Source organism: Sorex fumeus, unplaced genomic scaffold (genome assembly GCF_029834395.1).
Source record: "Sorex fumeus unplaced genomic scaffold, SorFum_2.1 ptg000036l, whole genome shotgun sequence".
NCBI classification, from domain to species: Eukaryota; Metazoa; Chordata; class Mammalia; order Eulipotyphla; family Soricidae; genus Sorex; species Sorex fumeus.
In genome coordinates, this window is record NW_026606093.1 from 10,030,106 (window position 1) to 10,049,142 (window position 19,037).

Genomic DNA, 19,037 nt, shown 5'->3' on the forward strand with positions numbered 1-19,037 from the left:
CAGTCATTCTGAGAAAAAAAGGGCAGTAGCACATTTCCTGACTAAATTGTACTATGAAACTGTAGTAATCAAAACAATGTGCTATTGATTGTTTTGATAGCTATAGGCTATCAGACCAATGGAATAGAATTGAGAACCTAGAGATGCATTCTTTGACAGAGGAACTAGGTTCACTAAGTGAACAAGGAAAACCTCTTCAACAAATGATGTTTAGAAAACTGGATAATCACATGCAAAAAAAAAAATTAGATCCATATCTCACAATCACACCATGCACAAAAGCTAATTTAAAATGGATAAAAACCTCAAGATTAGACCAGAATTCATAAAGTGCATTGAGGAAAATCTAGGCAGAGCTCACCAGGATCTGGATTCAGAATTTCCTTATTTTTAATTCTATTGGGAAAGATAACAAACACAAAACTAATCAAAATAATTTAGAAGGCTTCACATCGCAATGGAAATGAGCTAAATTAAAAAATCTTATGAAATGAAAGAAGGTATTTGCATGTAATATATTAGGTAAAGAGATAATGTCCAGAATATTTTTTAAAACTCAGAAAGTTTAGCAAAAAAGAAATTAATAACCCCATCAAAAAATGAGAAGGGGAGATAAACTCTTACATAAAAACATATAGTCACTGTCACTGTCACTGTCCTCCTGTTGTTCATTGATTTGCTTAAGCGGGCCCAGTAACGTCTCTATTTCGAGACTTATTGTTACTGTGTTTGGCATATCCACTAGGTATTTGAAAAAGTAATCACTGGCATTTGTTAGGGAAATGCAAATCAAAACAAGTATCATCTCACTCAGGTGAGAATGGCAAATATCAGACTGAAAATAATCATATTGGCAGGGATATGGTTTCAAAAAAATAAAGAGTACCTTTCCCACATAACCCAACAATTCTACTTTGTCACCTGCCTCCCAAACACAATTTTTGAAAAGATAAATGCACATCTATTTTCATTGCAGCAGTTAGTACAGTAGCCAGAATTTTAAAAAAGTACAGTGACAGGTAATTGATACAGAAATTGTGATTTTATAGATATATATACATACATATGTTTATATGTGTGTATTACATATAATGAAATTCAGTGCATTTGAAAAGAAAAAGTGAAACCAGGGGGCTTACTGCACCTTGGATGAAACTGAAGAGTATCTTTTGAGTGAAATAAACCAGAGGAAGAAGGACAAATACCAGATGATCTCATTCATTTATAGTATATAGTATATATTTATAGTAGATAGTATCATTTTTTAAAAACCTTGGTTCTTGATTACAGAAATGAAAATATCAAATTAGGAGGTGAGTTGGTGGGGGGTGTTGGGGGAGGTGGGAGGACGATAATGAGGTGAACTGTAAGTAGCGTAAGTGCAATTACGAAATTGCACCCTTTGGTGGTGGTGAAATGAGGCAACTCTACATCAAAATCATAAATGTTGACACCACTGTAAACACGTGACCTAAACGATAATATATAAGTGTTAAAAGTAAATATAGAATGAAAAGATCACATACTTTCGTGATATATGACTTACTCCAATTTTATCACTGGCACTGTATATGGTCCTCTAAGCACCAGCATGAGTGACCCCTGAATAGAACCTGGAATAGTCCCTGAGTGCCCTCTGGATATAGGCCAAAAAATATCCTAAAACTAAATAAATAATTTTAAAATTGAATGTTACCTATTAGTCAATTGGTAAATCAAAATGTACGGTCTGTTTTTTTAAATTTTTTTTTAGATTTTAAATTTTCTAAAATTTCGGAGGAAAAATGTATATCAGATTTTTTCTTTAATCCTCAATTTTTAATTTGTTTTTATTTATCATTGGTTACTAATTATATGCTTTCACATGTATAACTATATACCTGTATACATGTATAAGTCACACCACATCCATGACCTAAGTTCTGTTTCCCTTCAGAGCACCTTTATTCTCATTCTTCCATACCATCTCTTCATTCTCCCTATTAATAACCTCTAGTTTTCCCCGAGTATAGGAGTTAGTTTTGTTATTCGTTGCCTGGTTGTTTAAGTTATTTATATTCCACATGTGATCATTGTCTTTTACTTCCATTTGTTTTAAAAGGCATAATTTCATTTTTTAATGGAACAATATTTAACTGTGTATACTATGACTTTTGGGCAGCTATTGATGGGAATTTAGATTTTTCCATATTTTGGCTATTGTAAATAATGCTACTGTGATCACAGAGAAATATCTGTTCAGTTTAGTATTTTCATATCTGTAGAAATTCCTAGGATTGGTTATTTGTTTCTTTTACTTTTGTGGCCCACACAGCTGTGCTCAGGTCTTATTCCTGGCAGGCTCGAAGGACCATGGGGGATGCTGGGGATTGAACCTGGGGCAGCACGTTCCAGGCAAGTGCCTTAGCCACTGTACTGTCTTTCATGCTCAAACAGTTTGTTTCCTTATAACTAATGGAAATATTTATATCAAAGGCATAAATCTCTAACTTCATTCTTTGTCAATTTCTTTGAGCAATCTGGTTTATTAAAATTCATATGACTAACAGAGTTAATTCATAAAATTGAGTAGATTGAGAGCACACTTAATGTCAATGAAGATGTGAATTTCACAGCTGAGATGTGAATCTCAGTGAAGATTGCTTTTTCAGCTCTAACACAATAGGATGATTAATTTTCCAGACCTGGCATTCTCACTAGTAAATATAATAATCAGCATATCTTTGAACATTAGATGAGTTTATGTGTGTGCAAACTATGTGTGTGTACCCTAAGCAGATACTCAGTATAATCGTCAGTCTTTTTTTTCTTTAATTGGAATTCATGCAGTTTTTCTTGCTAGCCTTCAATACTATTGGAGGTGCTATAGTCAGACAGGTAAGAAAGAATAATTCCTGTTAATGCCATTCACATGCTAAATTTGTTTATTTCTTACTTGCTTTCAAGGAGATTTGAAGCATTACTTCAGATGGGGAAAAGTCCTACTTCTGAATTACTGTTTGACTGGGGCACCACAAATTGCACAGTCGGTGATCTCTTTGATCTTTTGGTCCAAAATGAATTTTTTGCTCCTGCAAGTCTTTTGCTACCAGGTAAACCGTGTACTAGGGTGTCATAGTGACATTTCTTCTTCTTCTTTTTTTTAATTTTTGTTAGTGAAACACCATGAGGTATGGCTGTAGACTTACAAATTTTGTGCTTGGGTTTATGTTATACAATAATCAAGTACCCATCCCTCCACCAGTGCCCATTCCCTACCTCCAGTGCTCCCACTATCCCTCCCACCCCACCATCCCACTCCACCCCTGTGGCAGGGCATTCCCTTTTCTCTCTCTCCTTTTGGGTGGTGTGGTTTGCAAAAGAGGCATTGAGTGGCAGTCGTTTTCGGTCTATAGTCTATTTTCAGCATGTATCTCTCATCCTGGGAGGATCCTCCCAATACCCTTTACTTGGTGCTCCCCTCTCTTTCTGAGCTACCTTCTCCCCTAGCATGTGTGGCTGGCCTCCAAGCCATAGAGTGAACCTCCTGGTACTTATCTCGGCTATTCTTGGATGTTAGTCTCCCAATTTGACATTTCTTCTTACTCTTACTTATTTTTCAAATAGATGAACCTTTTGTTTGAGACCTTTTCCATTTTTTCAAATCTTTTCAACCCTTTAGTAAGTATCCCAGACATAGAACACTGGGATTTACTGCTGAAGATATGTTATCTCCGAGATGTTTGATGCTGCCATTGACATAAATTACTTTTGTAGCAACAGGAAGTGGAATATATAAGCACATAGTATATGGGTAAAAAAGTATATATAATAAGTTTTATATATTGGTCATACATGTTAATATAATAAGTATATATTAATGTCACATATCATATGTGTATATTACATGATATATACGTGTATATTATATATGATACATAATATATATGTGATATATAGCTCACACAATGTAAGCTGTATATCTGAAATTAGTTTTTCTTTTGAGTTCTTGACTCTTTTCCATTTCAATTCCTACTATAATTCTGTGATCCTTATTTACTAAAATTGTATTCTGATAAGTTCGTGTCTAGTTACCTTTTCCCCTTTGCAGTCATTTGTATTACATTGTTTAGTGTACAAAATTGTTATCTGGGGTTCTTGTTAAGAATGGTCTTTATTCCATACCTCATTATAAATAATCTGAAACTTGGCTCACAGTCTGTTTTTTAACAAGTAATACCGTGCATCTTATAACAGGTGGTTCATGGATATCTTTTTGAAAACAGCACCTTTACTATTTACCCATCTTTGTCAAACTTATAAATTTGGTAATTTCTTGCATTTACATGAAAATTTTCATGTTCATTTATGGAAACATTTCTCTTAGTGAGGACAACATATCTTAACTTCATTTGACAGATGCTGTTCCTAAAACCATTAGTTCTAGAGAAGGTGCAGTAGTTCAGCAGACACAGATACTTCTCTCTGACAAAAATAGGACATCTATGATACCTGTGCAAAATGTTGAACGCAACCATATGCCATCTGATACCTCAAATCCAGAAAAAGGAAGTTTAGAAATGAATGATACATGTAAGTAACATTTACAGTTCTTCCCTATTGATGAGTTTGTTGTTAATTACTGTTACTTAAAATAAATTTCAATGAATTTTTTTTTTTTTGTACATACTGGCTGGAGCGATAGCACAGTGGGTAGGGCGTTTGTTTGCCTTGCACGCAGCCGACCCGGGCGACCCGGGTTCGATTCCTCCACCCCTCTTGGAGAGCCTGGCAAGCTACCAAGAGTATCACACCCCCACGGCAAAGCCTGGCAAGCTCCCCGTGATGTATTCCATATGCCAAACACAGTAACAACAAGTGTCACAATGGAGACGTTATTGGGCCTGCTCGAACAAATCGATGAACAACAGGAGGACAGTGCAGTGCTACGGTACATACTGGCAGTAGCTCTTCTGTTGTTTTTAACTCCTGATTTGTGTGTGTGTGTGTGTGTGTGTGTGTGTCACACCCAGTGATGCTGGTGGTGCATGAGCGGACCATATGGGATGCTGGGGATTGAACCCAGGTTGGCTGCATGAGAGGCAAATGCCCTACCCATTGTGTTATCACTTTAGCCCCCTCCTGTTTTTTAAATCAGCTTCATTGTATTAGTGTGCTGTCAGTGAATAGAGATATTAAATATATAAATAACCACAAAGCTATGAAAACAATTACTTCATAACTTGAAATTTTCATTTTATAAAGAAAGTAAACGACTAGTTTTAAGTGGAGGAGCACCTAATAAAATTCTCCCAACAAATTGTAAATTGGTCTCTGAAAACATAGTTTTTCTGAGCTTTTGTTTGTTTGTTTAGTTTGTTTGTTTATGAGCCATACTCCATGATACTCTGGAGTTACTCCTGGCTCTGGACTCAGAATCATATGGGGTGCCAGGGTTTGAACCTGGGTTGGCCACATGCAGGCATGCACCATATCCTCTATACTCTCAAAAATACTTTTATTCCCTACCATCCTGCCTAATATGTGAAATATTAAAATTGAGAAAATACTGAAATTCTTAAAGCCAATTAGTTTTTTTACTGAAGAACTTTCCCCCTTTATTGATATAGGTTTTTACAGTTTTTCATTTTATGAATTGAAGAATGTCACAAATAACTTCGATGAACGACCCATTTCTCTTGGTGGTAACAAAATGGGAGAGGGAGGATTTGGAGTCGTGTACAAAGGCTTTGTGAACAACAGAGCCGTAGCAGTGAAGAAGCTTGTTGCAGTAAGTTATATTTTCAGGAATGAAAATCATTAAAGGAAGTGTGTACTTTCAATCTTTAGGAAATAGATCGTTCTACTGTGTCCTTTAAATAAATGCCATTTTAAGTATGTAGTTTTAGCATCTAAAAATATGTTGAGAGCCAGAGTTATAGTGTAGTGAGTAGGGCTCTGCCTCTCATGCAGTAAACCCAGGTTCGATTCCTGGCATTCTATATGCTCCCCCAAGGCCAGAAAGAGAGATCTCTGAGTGCAGAGCCAGGAGTAAATCCTGCATACCACTGAGTGTGGCTCCCAAACAAAAATGTTGAAATCTATGGACACTATTTTTTCCAGAAGTGTTGTTTTGCACACGTACATAAATTTATACATGAATTTTGAAGATACTGTATTAAAAATAAAATTAAGATGTCCTGCTCTACCAGTGTTTCATGCATAATCAAAAAATTTAAATGGTAATATACTAAATTTTATAAGAATAAACCTTTAGAATTACTTTTTTAATTACTTTGGACAACTTTTTTCTAAATACTTTATTTAAGCACCGTGATTTGCAAAGCTGTTCAGAATCCAGTTGTTATAGTTTTTGAGCACGCCAACACCGACCCCACCAAGAGTGACCTTCGCTTTCCACTATATTTGTTTTCCTAACCACCACCAACCCAGCATCAGTAGTAGGCATATGATCATTATTTTATATTGCTTGTTACAGCTAAATGGCTAAAGGAATTAACAAAAATGTTATTTAAATATAAAGTTAATGCAGCCCGCTTAGATTCTATCCTCAACACTACATCTGGTCCCCTGAGCACACTGACATGATAACCTGTACATTTCCTATACATGTCATAGTCTTTGAGCACATCCATGTGTCTCAAAACCTGAAACAAACATAGGCACTTTCCCCCTGTTGTTCATCGATTTGCTCAAACGGGCACCAGTAACGTCTCAACAAATTGTGAGACTTGTTGTTACTGTTTTTGGCATATCGAGTACGTCACAGGAAGCTTTCCAGGCTTTGCCATGCAGGCGAGATACTCTCAGTAGCTTGCCAGGCTCTGAGAGGGGCAGAGGAATTGATCTCGGGTCAGCCGCATACAAGGCAAACACCGTACCCACTGTGCTATTGCTCCAGCACAAAACAAACATAAATAAATAGCACAGCGGGTAGGGCGTTCGCCTTACAAGCGGCCAACATGGCCGACCCGAGTTCGATTCCTCCGCCCCTCTCGGAGAGCCCGGCAAGCTACCGAGAGTATTCAATATGCCAAACACAGTAACAACAAAGTCTCCAATGGAGACGTTACTGGGCCCACTCGAGCTTAAATAAATTAAATTTTAGAAAATATACATTAAATGATGGAGCGATAGCACAGCGGGTAGGGCGTTTGCCTTGCACGCAGCCAACATGGCCGACCCGAGTTCGATTCCTCTGCCCCTCTCGGAGAGCCCGGCAAGCTACTGAGAGTATTCGATATGCCAGACACAGTAACAACAAAGTCTCCAATGGAGACGTTACTGGGCCCGCTCGAGCAAATCGACGATCAACGGGAGGGCCTTTACTTTACTTTACTTACTTACATTAAATGAAAGATTGGAAATTTTGTTTTCTGTTACACAATTTTCCCCCAGAATGTTTATGCAGTTAAATATCATACTATTTCATTTTGTTTACACAGTAATTTGATGATCCTATATGGTATAGGAAGGTTTTCTTCTTTCACTAAACTAGCCATGAAACCTCAAACTAATATTTCTAGTTCTCAGTTCTATAAAATAGGAAGAAGAATGACTTACAGTTTTTTTTTTAATGACTTACAGTTTTAAAGAAAGTAATCAGTTAGCCAATCGTTTGCATTTCCTTCTAGCTATAGAAGCCCTGGAGTTAGTATATTGTACTATACTGTATATTTTACTTTTTCAGATGGTTGACATTAGTACTGAGGAACTGAAACAACAGTTTGATCAAGAAATAAAAGTAATGGCAAAGTAAGTTCATTGAAGAGTTCTGATATTAAAAGGTTTAGATTAGAGCAATTAAAATAATGTTTACCCTATAATTTTTTGATAAACATATGCTGATATCCCTGTTTCTTAAACAGCATTTTTCAAAGAATGGAATTTCAACTATCTCCATTTTCAGATTTTTTTTATAGCACAATAGTATCCATAAATGAGAGAAGTATTAATTGAAAAAAGTGCTTAGGAAGAATTTACCTATAATTCTAGGAAAAAATTGGAAAAAAAACTTAGTCATCATCAAAAAGATTAGGAAAAAGTAATCAGAAAGTTTATTTTATGTACAATCATGTCACATTGCAATATCTTCCGTAGACAACAACTGTTACAGTTTTACCCTCCCTCCTTTGTTTTTATTGAAAGTCAGAAATATCAAATAATTTCCTCAAGGCCATTAATTAATTAATATTAGCTCTTGGTTTCAAATGCAGATCTGTATGATTGAGAGTAATAGACTGGAATTAGTTCATGCTTAGTAAGAATAGTGCATGCTGATATTTTTAAAACTCCCAAACCTCAGGATTTGTTCTCTCCATGCCTACCCCTATTTTGAATCCTAAAAGTAAAGTGTTTAAATTAGATAATCTGGGAAATACAGAAAAGTTTTAAATAATAAAAATCAACTCAGAAATATAATTTAGAGACAGTCGTTGCTTTTGTTTTCATTTATGTTCATTTTATTTGCAATGAAAAGCAGTTTTAAAACATTTGATATTATTGTACATTTTAATATGTATAAAACTTATATCAGTCTTTATCCCATTAATGTTCTTATTAACTTTCAGTAGGACAAAATAAAGATTCTTAATCTTTTTTTCACAGGTGTCAACATGAAAACTTAGTAGAACTGCTTGGTTTCTCGAATGATGGAGATGACCTCTGCTTAGTATATGTTTACATGCCAAATGGTTCATTACTAGACAGACTGGCTTGCTTGGTAGGATGTTCCTTTATTATATCGTTTGACTTTCTGTTTTTGTGTTGGAACGTGCATGTTCATGTTGTAACAGAATCATTTAAACGGCATTCATTTTAATTAGGTGTTTGTTTTTTGCTCTATGAAATGTTTGCAGTTTCTACATGAACAGCTGAGATTTCCACTCTTTCGCTTGATCATCTGAAATGTATAATTATAAATGAAGGCTAGAATTTGAAGTTGTGCTTATGTTCTTGACTACCAAATAAGGAATGCCAATTCAGGTTTTATTTTATTTAGAGATTAATTTTAACAGTTATTAAAACTATAGTCCAAGTTCTTAATAATTATATCACTTTTAGAAATTGGTAAAATACATTGTACATTTTCTATAGATACTTTTCGCCTTTCTTTTTTAAAAATTGCTTTTTATCTTTATAAGGATAATACTCCACCACTTTCATGGCACATGAGATGCAAGATTGCTCAGGGCTCAGCTAATGGTATCAGTTATTTACACGAAAACCACCATATTCATAGAGATATTAAAAGGTAAAGTTTGCTGTTAAAATCTTTCAAAAATTTTATTTAAAGGATAATTATTTTTATTTTTTATATTCACTATTCTTAGAAATATCTTAACCTAGAGCATCCTGTGGAAGTTTTCCTCACTACAACATCTATAATATCCTTTATTCTAAATCCAGTGACTTTTTTCCAGTGCTCATTCTACTTTACCATTTTTTAAAAAAAATATCACTTGTTTACTATTCTTGACTATATTTGTTATACTTGACTACGATACTATGCTTGAATATACCCCTTTACTATCCTTAACAAAATTATATGTACTTTTATTTTCAGGGTCATCTTCTTTTCTGAATCATCTTTATCCTCCATAGGTACTTTCAGTTCTCTTTCTTTTTGTATATCTATGAAATTAGCAATTTTATTCAATACATAGTGTAGATGCTATAGTTAGCAAAAAGTCATGCTTATAAAGTTTTATGTCAGTCAAACAACCACAAAATAATAGAATTTTAGGTGTAGAGTACAAATGAATATAATTCCCCAAAGAAGTGATATTTCAGCAGTTTTAAAACTGAGTAGGAGTTGCAATTTGCAAGGCTTTATTGGGAATAGGGGGAATCAAACTCTGTGGTGTTCAGGGCTTACTTTTGGCTATACGGAAAGTGATCACTCCATGCAGTGTCCCAGGGAAATATATATATATGTATATGTGTATATATATATATATATATATATATATATATATATATATATATATAGTGTGTGTGTGTGTGTGTGTGTGTCAAGGATAGAACCATGGTCTTTAACCCCTGTACTATCTCTCTGGTCCCAGTAGGTATGATTTGAAGAAAGTTAGGAAAAATGAGAATAATAGTCGAAGCTGAAGGAATTACATCTGCACAACCAGCATTGAGAGGTAGCATAGAAACATGATAATTTCCAGGAATATAATGTAGTATGATAGTTTACAGAATTTGAAGGGGTAATTACTATAGAATCAAACTATACATGTAGGCGCAATTAAAACGTCTTGGTGCTTTCAAAGAAAGGATTTTGTTTTATCACAGATATAATCAGACACCACTGAAAAATACGAAGTAGGAATGTGGCATTATATTTAATTTTTTAGATTGTTTTGACTAGAGTTATAGAATAGTTTATAAGAGGGGTAGTCAGAGTCCGTCAGAGAATGCTAGCAATTTATAGGAAAATAAATGAGAAAACTTAAAGATTTAAATCGCAGGATTTGACATGTTGTCTATAGATGGATCAGGGTAAGAGAGATGTCATTTATGATTTATGACATCTCTCTCAGATTTATGGATTTTAGAATTCACTCTGGAAATGACTATAACATGTTCATTTATACAGAAAGTACTTTCAAGTAGACCAGAAGGGAAATTGGGACTTAAAAGGATGAAGAACGAAACTTTTTGTACATTTTGTGCTTGAGTTTCTTTTAAGATACAGAAGTGGAACTCTTTAACAGAGACACGGATTTGGAGCAGAAAGAATTCTGAACTTCTTACATACAGGTTAGATTTGAAGAAAACTCTGTCATGATTGCATTTGCTTAAAGATGGTCAGTAATTTAAGGTCCCAAAATTAAATCCTGAGGAATTTTAAGTTCGAGGTCAGAGGGGAATGACCTCCCAGTAAGATGAAAACAAGAATACTACTAACTGAAAGTAAGAAAACAGTATTTCCCAGGAGGAGCCGCTTCTTATGGAGCAAGATGAGCACCAGAAAACAACCATTTGTTTTGTGCTATTGGAGATCATTAGTGACTTATGGAAACCTACATCTCATCTAGTAATTGAGTAAGAAGTCTTGTTTTTAGTTAAGAAGAGAGTTGGAGCTGAAATCTGAGAAAATTGATGTGTGAACTATGGACAAATCTTTCGAAATAATAGCTGATGATTTGTAATTAATGAAAACATGACATTCAGAAAACTTTTTAAAAGATGACAGAGATATATCATGTCACTATCTCTATGGAAAGAGGGACATGTTTTCATAGAAGAAAGAAATGAGATGACTTAGTGCTTCAATTTATCACTGTATGTGACCCTCAGATCTATAGCATCAGCCCCAAATCCTGTATTTTTTAGACCTCTATACAAAAAATACTTAACCTTAATGTCCTATAATATTCTCCAAGCCAACATGTCAGAAATCAAACTTAACTCTTCCTCTATATTTCCTAAAGACATGCTCATACCCTGTATAATACTATTATTACTATCATAATACTATATAATACTATAATAATAATATTGGCGTTATATTAGGTGAGATCAAAATTTGCTTCTCCTTTTTTCCCCTTTGTTCTTTTTTCTGCCTTTGTTCTTTTTTTTTTCTTCACTATTTCTCATTTGCCTTAGCATTAACCTTCATGGTCAACCTTCAGTAGTTCATACTAGTTCATATCCATTTACTTCTGTAATCAGGTTATGATACTAAAAAAATTAAATTTGGTTATACCAGTTCTCTATTGTGAAATTTTATTTAGCATCCTGTTGCAAAAAAGATAAAATTCAAGATCTATTCATGTTCAGTGATACTAGTTTCTTAAAATTGAACATATTTTCTTAATCATTTTGTACTTGTTGCTTCATTGCCTAAAGTTTCTTTACATGAACTACAACTTCTAATATTCCTTCAAAACTAAATTTTAGTTTCTCTTTAGAATTTTTCCAACTTTTCCTGGTACAATTGCACTTTCAGTATTTTCTACGTACTATCACCGTTATGGAATATTTTGTATGCTTTTAAAAATAACTTGTATATTTTTGTCAAATACAAGATTTAAAGATTCTTTTCAAGAGGGGCCAGAGCAATAGGACACCGGGTAGGACATTTGCCTTGCATCCAGCCAACTTGGTTTCAGTCATCAGGCTCCGTTGGGGCTGGAGCAATAGCACAGCAGGTAGGGCATTTGCCTTGCATGTTGCCGGCCTGGGTTTGATTCCCGGCATCCCATATGGTCCCCCAAGCACCGCCAGGGGTAATTCCTGAGTGCAGAGCCAGGAATAACCCCTGAGCATCGCCGGGTGTGACCCAAAAAGCAAAAAAAAAAAAATCATCAGGCTCCCTAGCACCCCATATAGAGTCCCCTGAACCTTGAATGTGGCAAAAATAAAGATTCTTCCTAAACTTACTATAATGTAAAGGAGTCCTCAATAATAAAGTTTTATTGCATTAAAATATGAGTATGAAATGAATGTGTGAATGTGTATAAGAAATGAATTAAGATCTTTTAGCCATTCACTTCCCTCTTCAAAAGAATTTAGATGAGAAAAAAAAATACAGCAATGAATATTTGAGATTCTGTGGTTGGAAATCTTTTTTAAATTTTATTATATAATAATCACATATATTTTAAAGGTACATATTAGACATTTTTGGTGTATGTGATCAAAATCATTTGTTGACCAGTAAATTGAAGTGTTCTGCTGATGAGTAGAGGGAAGTGGCTCTTTTTTTTTCTTTTTTCGCTTTTTGAGTCATACCCGGCGATGCACAGGGGTTACTCCTGGCTCATGCACTCGGGAATTACTCCTGGAGGTACTCGAGGGACCATATGAGATGCTGGGAATTGAACCTGGGTCAGCCGCATGGAAGGCAAACGCCCTACCCTCTGTGCTATCACTCCAGCCTCTGTGATTGGAAATTTTTTAAATGAAATGAGAAGTATTGAGAAAGTAAGACTGGTGCTTCAGGAAGCATTGAGGGAAGTTAGCCTATAATTGTGTAATTATAAAAGATACCACTAATGTGATAAGTTTTATTTCATTTGTCTTTCCCCTAAACTTTTTCCTCAGAAAAAAGTAAAAGAAGACAACTACTTTTATTTAACTTTAATATAAATTCTGTATTTATTTATTGAAATTTCAGCTTTTCATGGTGTATAATAAAATTATTTTCTTTGTAAATGAGTATGTACATATGTATATATATCCATTTAGGACAATTTCTGACTATTTTGGAAAAACATATATTCTTCAAATTGCAATTTTTCTTTCAGTGCAAATATCTTACTAGATGAAGCCTTTACAGCCAAAATATCTGACTTTGGACTTGCACGGGCTTCTGAGAAAATTGCCCAAACTGTCATGACTAGTAGAATTGTGGGAACAACTGCCTATATGGCACCTGAAGCTCTTCGAGGAGAAATAACACCTAAATCTGACATCTACAGTTTTGGCGTAGTAAGTTTCATTTTTACGATAATTAACAATTATATATTCAAAAAATGAAATATGAAGGGACCCCACGACGGCTCTCTCTCTCTCTGCCTGTGTTTGGTGGTCTTGTACTGCTTCCCTGAACTCTGGGAAGATCGATGACAATTTTGCGGACAAAGGAAGGAACGAGGGCCAGGCTAGTTGGTCTCAATTGCCGTTTATTCCAGTCTCCTCTCCATTCTCTTCTGATTGTCCTCCTGCTTTTTCCTCCCCCATGCCACTTTATTTTCCTTCTGGATCCCCCAGCCCACTCTTACAGCCTAGTTAAATCCCCAGTGCATGAGGGGTTGGGGTAACAATTACACATAAGTGTCATCATAGTCAGCAGATGTAAGGTCCTTCCCTCAGAGGAAGCTGCTTTTAGGACAGATTCTCATCCAGAAGATGATTGGCCTACGGGCAAAATATGGGTGTGTTTCTCCTCTCCTTAGTCCAACAAACATACATTCATAATATTGGTCATTTTGCATGGACACAGTTAGAGATACATTAACCTTATATAGGATTGCTCTCCTGGGGCCATCTCACTATAGATCTCAGACTACAGTGCTCAGGCCAGATTAGTCTTTCCTAGCCCTAACAGGGTCCTAATCTCATCGTTACTTTTTAGTTCATGACAGAATTTGTCCATGACTATGCTTTTAACTTATAAGTATTGTGGTGCTTTGGCCTGGCCCGTTTTGATGCCAGGGTAGCTCACAGCTTGCCCTAGGTCCATTGAGTCCCTCATCGGGACCCTGTTTTTGGGGTGCTAGGAACTAAGGGCACCTGAGGCATAAGTCAAGGAAGCAGATGCCCCAGAGTGAGTATTGTTCGGAGTCAATTAACTCCCAAGTTACAAAAGTATCTCCCAAGTTACAAAAGTGTTATCATATTAACTGTCTTCCTGTGCCTATACAAAAAGGACATTGCTTTAAAGTAAACTATGCAAAAGGACATAAGAGAAGGAGAAAAAAAATATTTCATTCATAAATATAAAATCATAGATGTCTGAGAAATCTACCTTACAAGTGAACAGAGTCTGATTAGGGGTAAAAGGTGATAGAACGGTTGGGGAAGAGAGCACAGAGAAGAGTTTACAGATAAACACAGAGGAATAGGAGTGACTCGGGAGCACTGTGACAAACCTAAGCTCCTTGTGGCAAGGGAAACAGGACATACCAGTGTTATCCTAAAATGTTTAGAGCTACATTCCAATAAACACAGAGGGATGGAGGTGCTTCAAGGAGGACAGTGATGGTTATCACCTGATAAACTCTTTGTGGCAGAGGAAGGAAGCACAAACTAATGTTATCTTACAAACTATAATCATTGTGGCTGAAATTGTGAAATTTAAATAGGATATTTTGAGTATGCTTAGCTGTATAAACTCTTTAAGGGCAGCCAGGGTCGTTCCCCCCCCCCCCCCCCCCCACGACGGCTCTCCCCCTCGCCACCCACATGTGGGGTGAGCCCAGGCCGCTCACCCAGCCAGAGCGGCCCAGGCCCTGGGGCAGATAGTGGAGGAACTGAGGGCCAAGCCAGTTGATTGATCAGATGCCATTCATTCCATTCTCGCCATGCGCCTGCCCCAGTCTCTCTGAGCCCCCCATTCTAGTCTCACCCTGGCTCCTCCTGTCTCTCCCGCTCATCTCTCCGCTCCATCTCGCAGCTTGGACTCTCTCTCTCTCTCTGCATGCCTGCTCCTGTATTCTTCTACATCCTTCTCTCTCTTTGTTCCCCTTGCTAGCTTCTCAGCGGTCCATCTTGCTGCCCTGCTCGCTCGCTCTCTCTCTCTCTCTCTCTCTCTCTCTCCCCCTCTCTCCCTCTCTCCCTCTCTCCCTCTCTCCCTCCCCTCCAACTCCCTTATCTGTCCAGGCTGACACTGCCCCCGGTCAGGTAGCCAAATCAACATAAGAAAGCCCTTCCTGAGGCCCCACCAAGTTCAAAGGGAACACCACCTAAAAGGCATTCCAAAGCCCTTCCTGATTGCCCAAGGGCAAAATACCTCCTAAGGTGTTTTTCTCCTTTCCTCAGTCCAATAACTATCAACATATCAATACTAGTTATTTTTATATGGACACAGTAAGAGTAAGAGATAACATTGAGGCTTGTAGGGCAGCTTTCCTGGGAACATCTTGCCACAGACTGACACTACAGCACTCGGGCCAGATTAATCTTTCCTAACCCTAGCAGGGTCCAAATCTAGTTATTACTTTTTGGACCATGACAGCATTTGTCCATGACCAAACTCGTAATATAGTTAAGCATTATGGCAGTTCGGCCAAGCCCATCTCTATGCCAGGATAGCACATAGCTTGCCCTGGTTCCATCCAGTCCCTCATCGGGACCCTGCTTTGGGGGTAGGTAGGAAGAAAGGGCAGCTGAGGCTTAGGTGAGAGAACAGAAGCCCAGGAGGGAAATATCACTGAGAGTCACATTACAAAAGCATGTCTACTTGTGTCCATACAAAAAGGACATTGCTCTGAAAGCTATCCAAAGGACTTAGGGAGAAGAGAAAAACAATATTTACAAGTCAACAGAGCACAAAGAAAGAAGTTACAGATAAACACAGAGGAATGGGAGCACTGTGATGGGAGCAACCCAATAAACCTAAACTACCTTAGGCTATGCAGGAAGGACAAAACAGTGTTATCCTACACTTATCTCTCTTAAATAAAGTTATAAATTACTCAGTATTACATGAGAAAGTTATAAAACCTCACAATTTTTCAAAAAAAACCTTCAATTTAAAAAATTGCTGCAAGATAGGATTTTTTAGCGACATTTTTCTCTGTAACAACAAAGTCTCCAATGGAGATGTTACTGGGCCCGCTCAAGAAAATCGATGAACAACGGGAGGACAGTGACAGTTGTTAGGGCGCGGATCGTGATCTCCCTTTAACGACAAAGAAACTCCAGAGACTGCAAACAGCAAGCAAGGTTTATTGTAAGACTGGCTAGCCAGGGTCAAGCCGCCTACACAGACACGCAAGTCAGTTAGGTGAGGCAAGACCCCGAACTTCTTCAAAGGGGATCTTATATAGGCCTTCACTGGCCCTTACAGCAAAGCCCGCGCATTTCATAGCCAATAGATTTGTAACAACATATGCTTTCTTAACCAATCCATTTAACAGTACATCACTCCTTAGCCTATAGATTTAAAGAGGCTGGAACGATAGCACAGCGGTAGGGCGTTCGCCTTACAAGCGGTCAACATGGCCGACCCGAGTTCGATTCCTCCGCCCCTCTCGGAGAGCCCGGCAAGCTACCGAGAGTATTCGATATGCCAGACACAGTAACAACAAAGTCTCCAATGGAGACGTTACTGGGCCCGCTCGAGCAAATCGACGATCAACGGGAGGGCCTTTACCTTTTACCTTTATTTACGTACATAGGCATTGTGGCTAGTGGGCATCTGGTAACTGGGACATTTGGTTATCACCTGGCTTCCTTTGATTCTCAGCCCTGCATTCCGGTGGAGGTGGATAAGGGAAGAGTTCCTAAGGGAGGTAACAGATAAGGAGGGCCCAACAAATGGTTCCTGAATTTACGTTCCAACAGGGAAGAGTTTCATTCTAAAGCTCTGCTGGGGGGGGGGGGGGGGGGGGGCAGGAAAAGGAGAGTTACTGATTTATAGAGTTTTAACTCTGGAATCTCCCTCAGGGTCCCTAGGGACCTAACACAGTGACAGTGACATTTTTCTCTATAGTACGAAAAAATTCAGTACATGAAATCATGTTATACAGTTTATATTTTGTTGTGATATTTCTAAAATGAAGTATTTTTTAAAGAATATATATATATATATATATATACTTTTTGGCCTACCACACTGTCACCAGTGACTTTTTTGTTGTCCCTAGTGACTGTTTTGTCTGTTTGGGTCACACCCACAGTGCTTTGAGCTTAATCTTGTCTCTCTGCTCAAGGATCACTTCTGGCAGTGCTCAGGGTATGTGGTACTGAGGATAAAACCACACTCGACTAGGTATAAAACAAGTTCCTAAACCTCTGTGCTATCTCTCTGGCCCCCTGTTCCAGTGACTTTTTAGATGGGATGAAAAGTGTATGGGTGGTTAGAGAAGAGAAATTGGGACTTCTTCATTTTACTTTTTGTCCAGATATATTTTATGCAGGGAAATTTAACTCCACTGAACTGTAAAATTAAGCACAGAGTTGTAGAATATTTCTGAAATTTAGAAAATACTTTTTGTCTGAGAGCCAGACAAAATTATCGATGTAAAGAAACCTCTACAAGACAGGAAAAGGGGTGGGAGTTTTAAGAACACATGTTGAATAGAGCTCACTGTTTGGTAGGTCACTAATGGAACCAAATGGCTTGGATTAGATGAAATTCAAGGTGCCCATGAAGGAAGGTGAAGAATGACCATCACTCTTGCTTTTTTTTTTTCAGTTTATTGTCTAGAAGGGCTGCAGCAATAGCACAGGGAGTAGGGTGTTTGCCTTGCACGTGACCGACCTGGGTTCGATTCCCCCATCTCTCTCGGAGAGCCCGGCAAGCCTCCGAGAGTATCCCGCCCACAAGACAGAGCCTGGCAAGCTCCCCGTGACATATTTGTTATGCCAAAAACAGTAACAGCAAGTCTCACAATGGAGATGTTACTGGTGGCGGCTTGAACAAATCGATGAACAAAGGGAGGACAGTGTGACAGTGCTACAGTGCAGTGCCTAGAAGACATACTATTGAATGTGGATATAAATAATTGATCTTATAATCAAGGTCATTACGATTCCCCATTATTCAAAGCAGAACATGCCTATTTGATATGATTTAGTACAGTGTCCCAAAAGTGGTTGCTGGAATGATCCATTTATGAGGTAATAGCCTTCAGTCCAATTGGGTAATGCTTTTGTTCCCTTAAAGAAGGTAGAATTCTAAGGGGGCACTGAGTGACTTTTTCTAATAAGGGAATGATTTTCCAAGTAAGTTGAGAAACTGATTTAATAGGTTATTTGGGGGGGGGGAGTCCCTGGACTGCTAAAAAAAAGGTATGATTAATAGTAATTGTGTTTGGACGTTTAGAAAATGACCTGCCAAAGCCTAGTTGATATAATTAAGGAATTTCTACATTTGGAGAGCAGGGAAAACCTGTATTCCTTTCAGTTTCTATATGTTGTCTTGAAAGATTTTTATTTTTTTGTCTTCATAGGTTTTACTAGAAATAATAACTGGACTTCCAGCTGTGGATGATCATCGTGACCCTCAGTTATTGGTGATTAAAACACTTATTTTTACCAATCCTTTTTTATTTTTACACTTATATAAATTTATGTGAGTGAATTTAGCATCTACAAAAATTTTACTTTCTTAAATTTTATTATTATTGTAAAAATTTATATTAAATGGTGTCAACGTTGATGCTTTCAGTGTGTAGTTTCTAGACCTCCATGGTGAGCAAAGTGCCCTGAACCCTTCATCACTGCCTCTGTCACTCAGCCCAGTCCCAGCCTGGTAAGAGCTGTTGTCAGAGGCCAAGAGTTCATTTTCACTGGGCATTTGTTCATTATCTTTCTTTAATTCTTAATGTAACACATAGAATTGAAATGATCCAGCT

At 37.3% G+C, this 19,037-nt stretch overlaps 1 protein-coding gene across 3 annotated transcripts in view; it reads left to right on the top strand.

Annotated features, from left to right (window-relative positions):
* The window catches only part of IRAK4 (interleukin 1 receptor associated kinase 4), a 35,544-nt gene that overhangs the window by 8,690 nt on the left and 7,817 nt on the right, over positions 1-19,037 (top strand). For 2 of the 3 annotated variants that reach the window (XM_056117841.1, XM_056117840.1), the window contains exons 3-12: positions 2,947-3,092; positions 4,399-4,572; positions 5,610-5,770; positions 7,691-7,755; positions 8,608-8,722; positions 9,144-9,253; positions 9,566-9,603; positions 10,686-10,767; positions 13,260-13,443; positions 18,633-18,695. In XM_056117841.1, coding sequence (XP_055973816.1) covers positions 2,947-3,092; positions 4,399-4,572; positions 5,610-5,770; positions 7,691-7,755; positions 8,608-8,722; positions 9,144-9,253; positions 9,566-9,603; positions 10,686-10,767; positions 13,260-13,443; positions 18,633-18,695 — 1,138 coding nt within the window. The remainder of the gene's footprint in view (positions 1-2,946; positions 3,093-4,398; positions 4,573-5,609; positions 5,771-7,690; positions 7,756-8,607; positions 8,723-9,143; positions 9,254-9,565; positions 9,604-10,685; positions 10,768-13,259; positions 13,444-18,632; positions 18,696-19,037) is intronic. The other variant, XM_056117842.1, reaches the window with a different exon arrangement.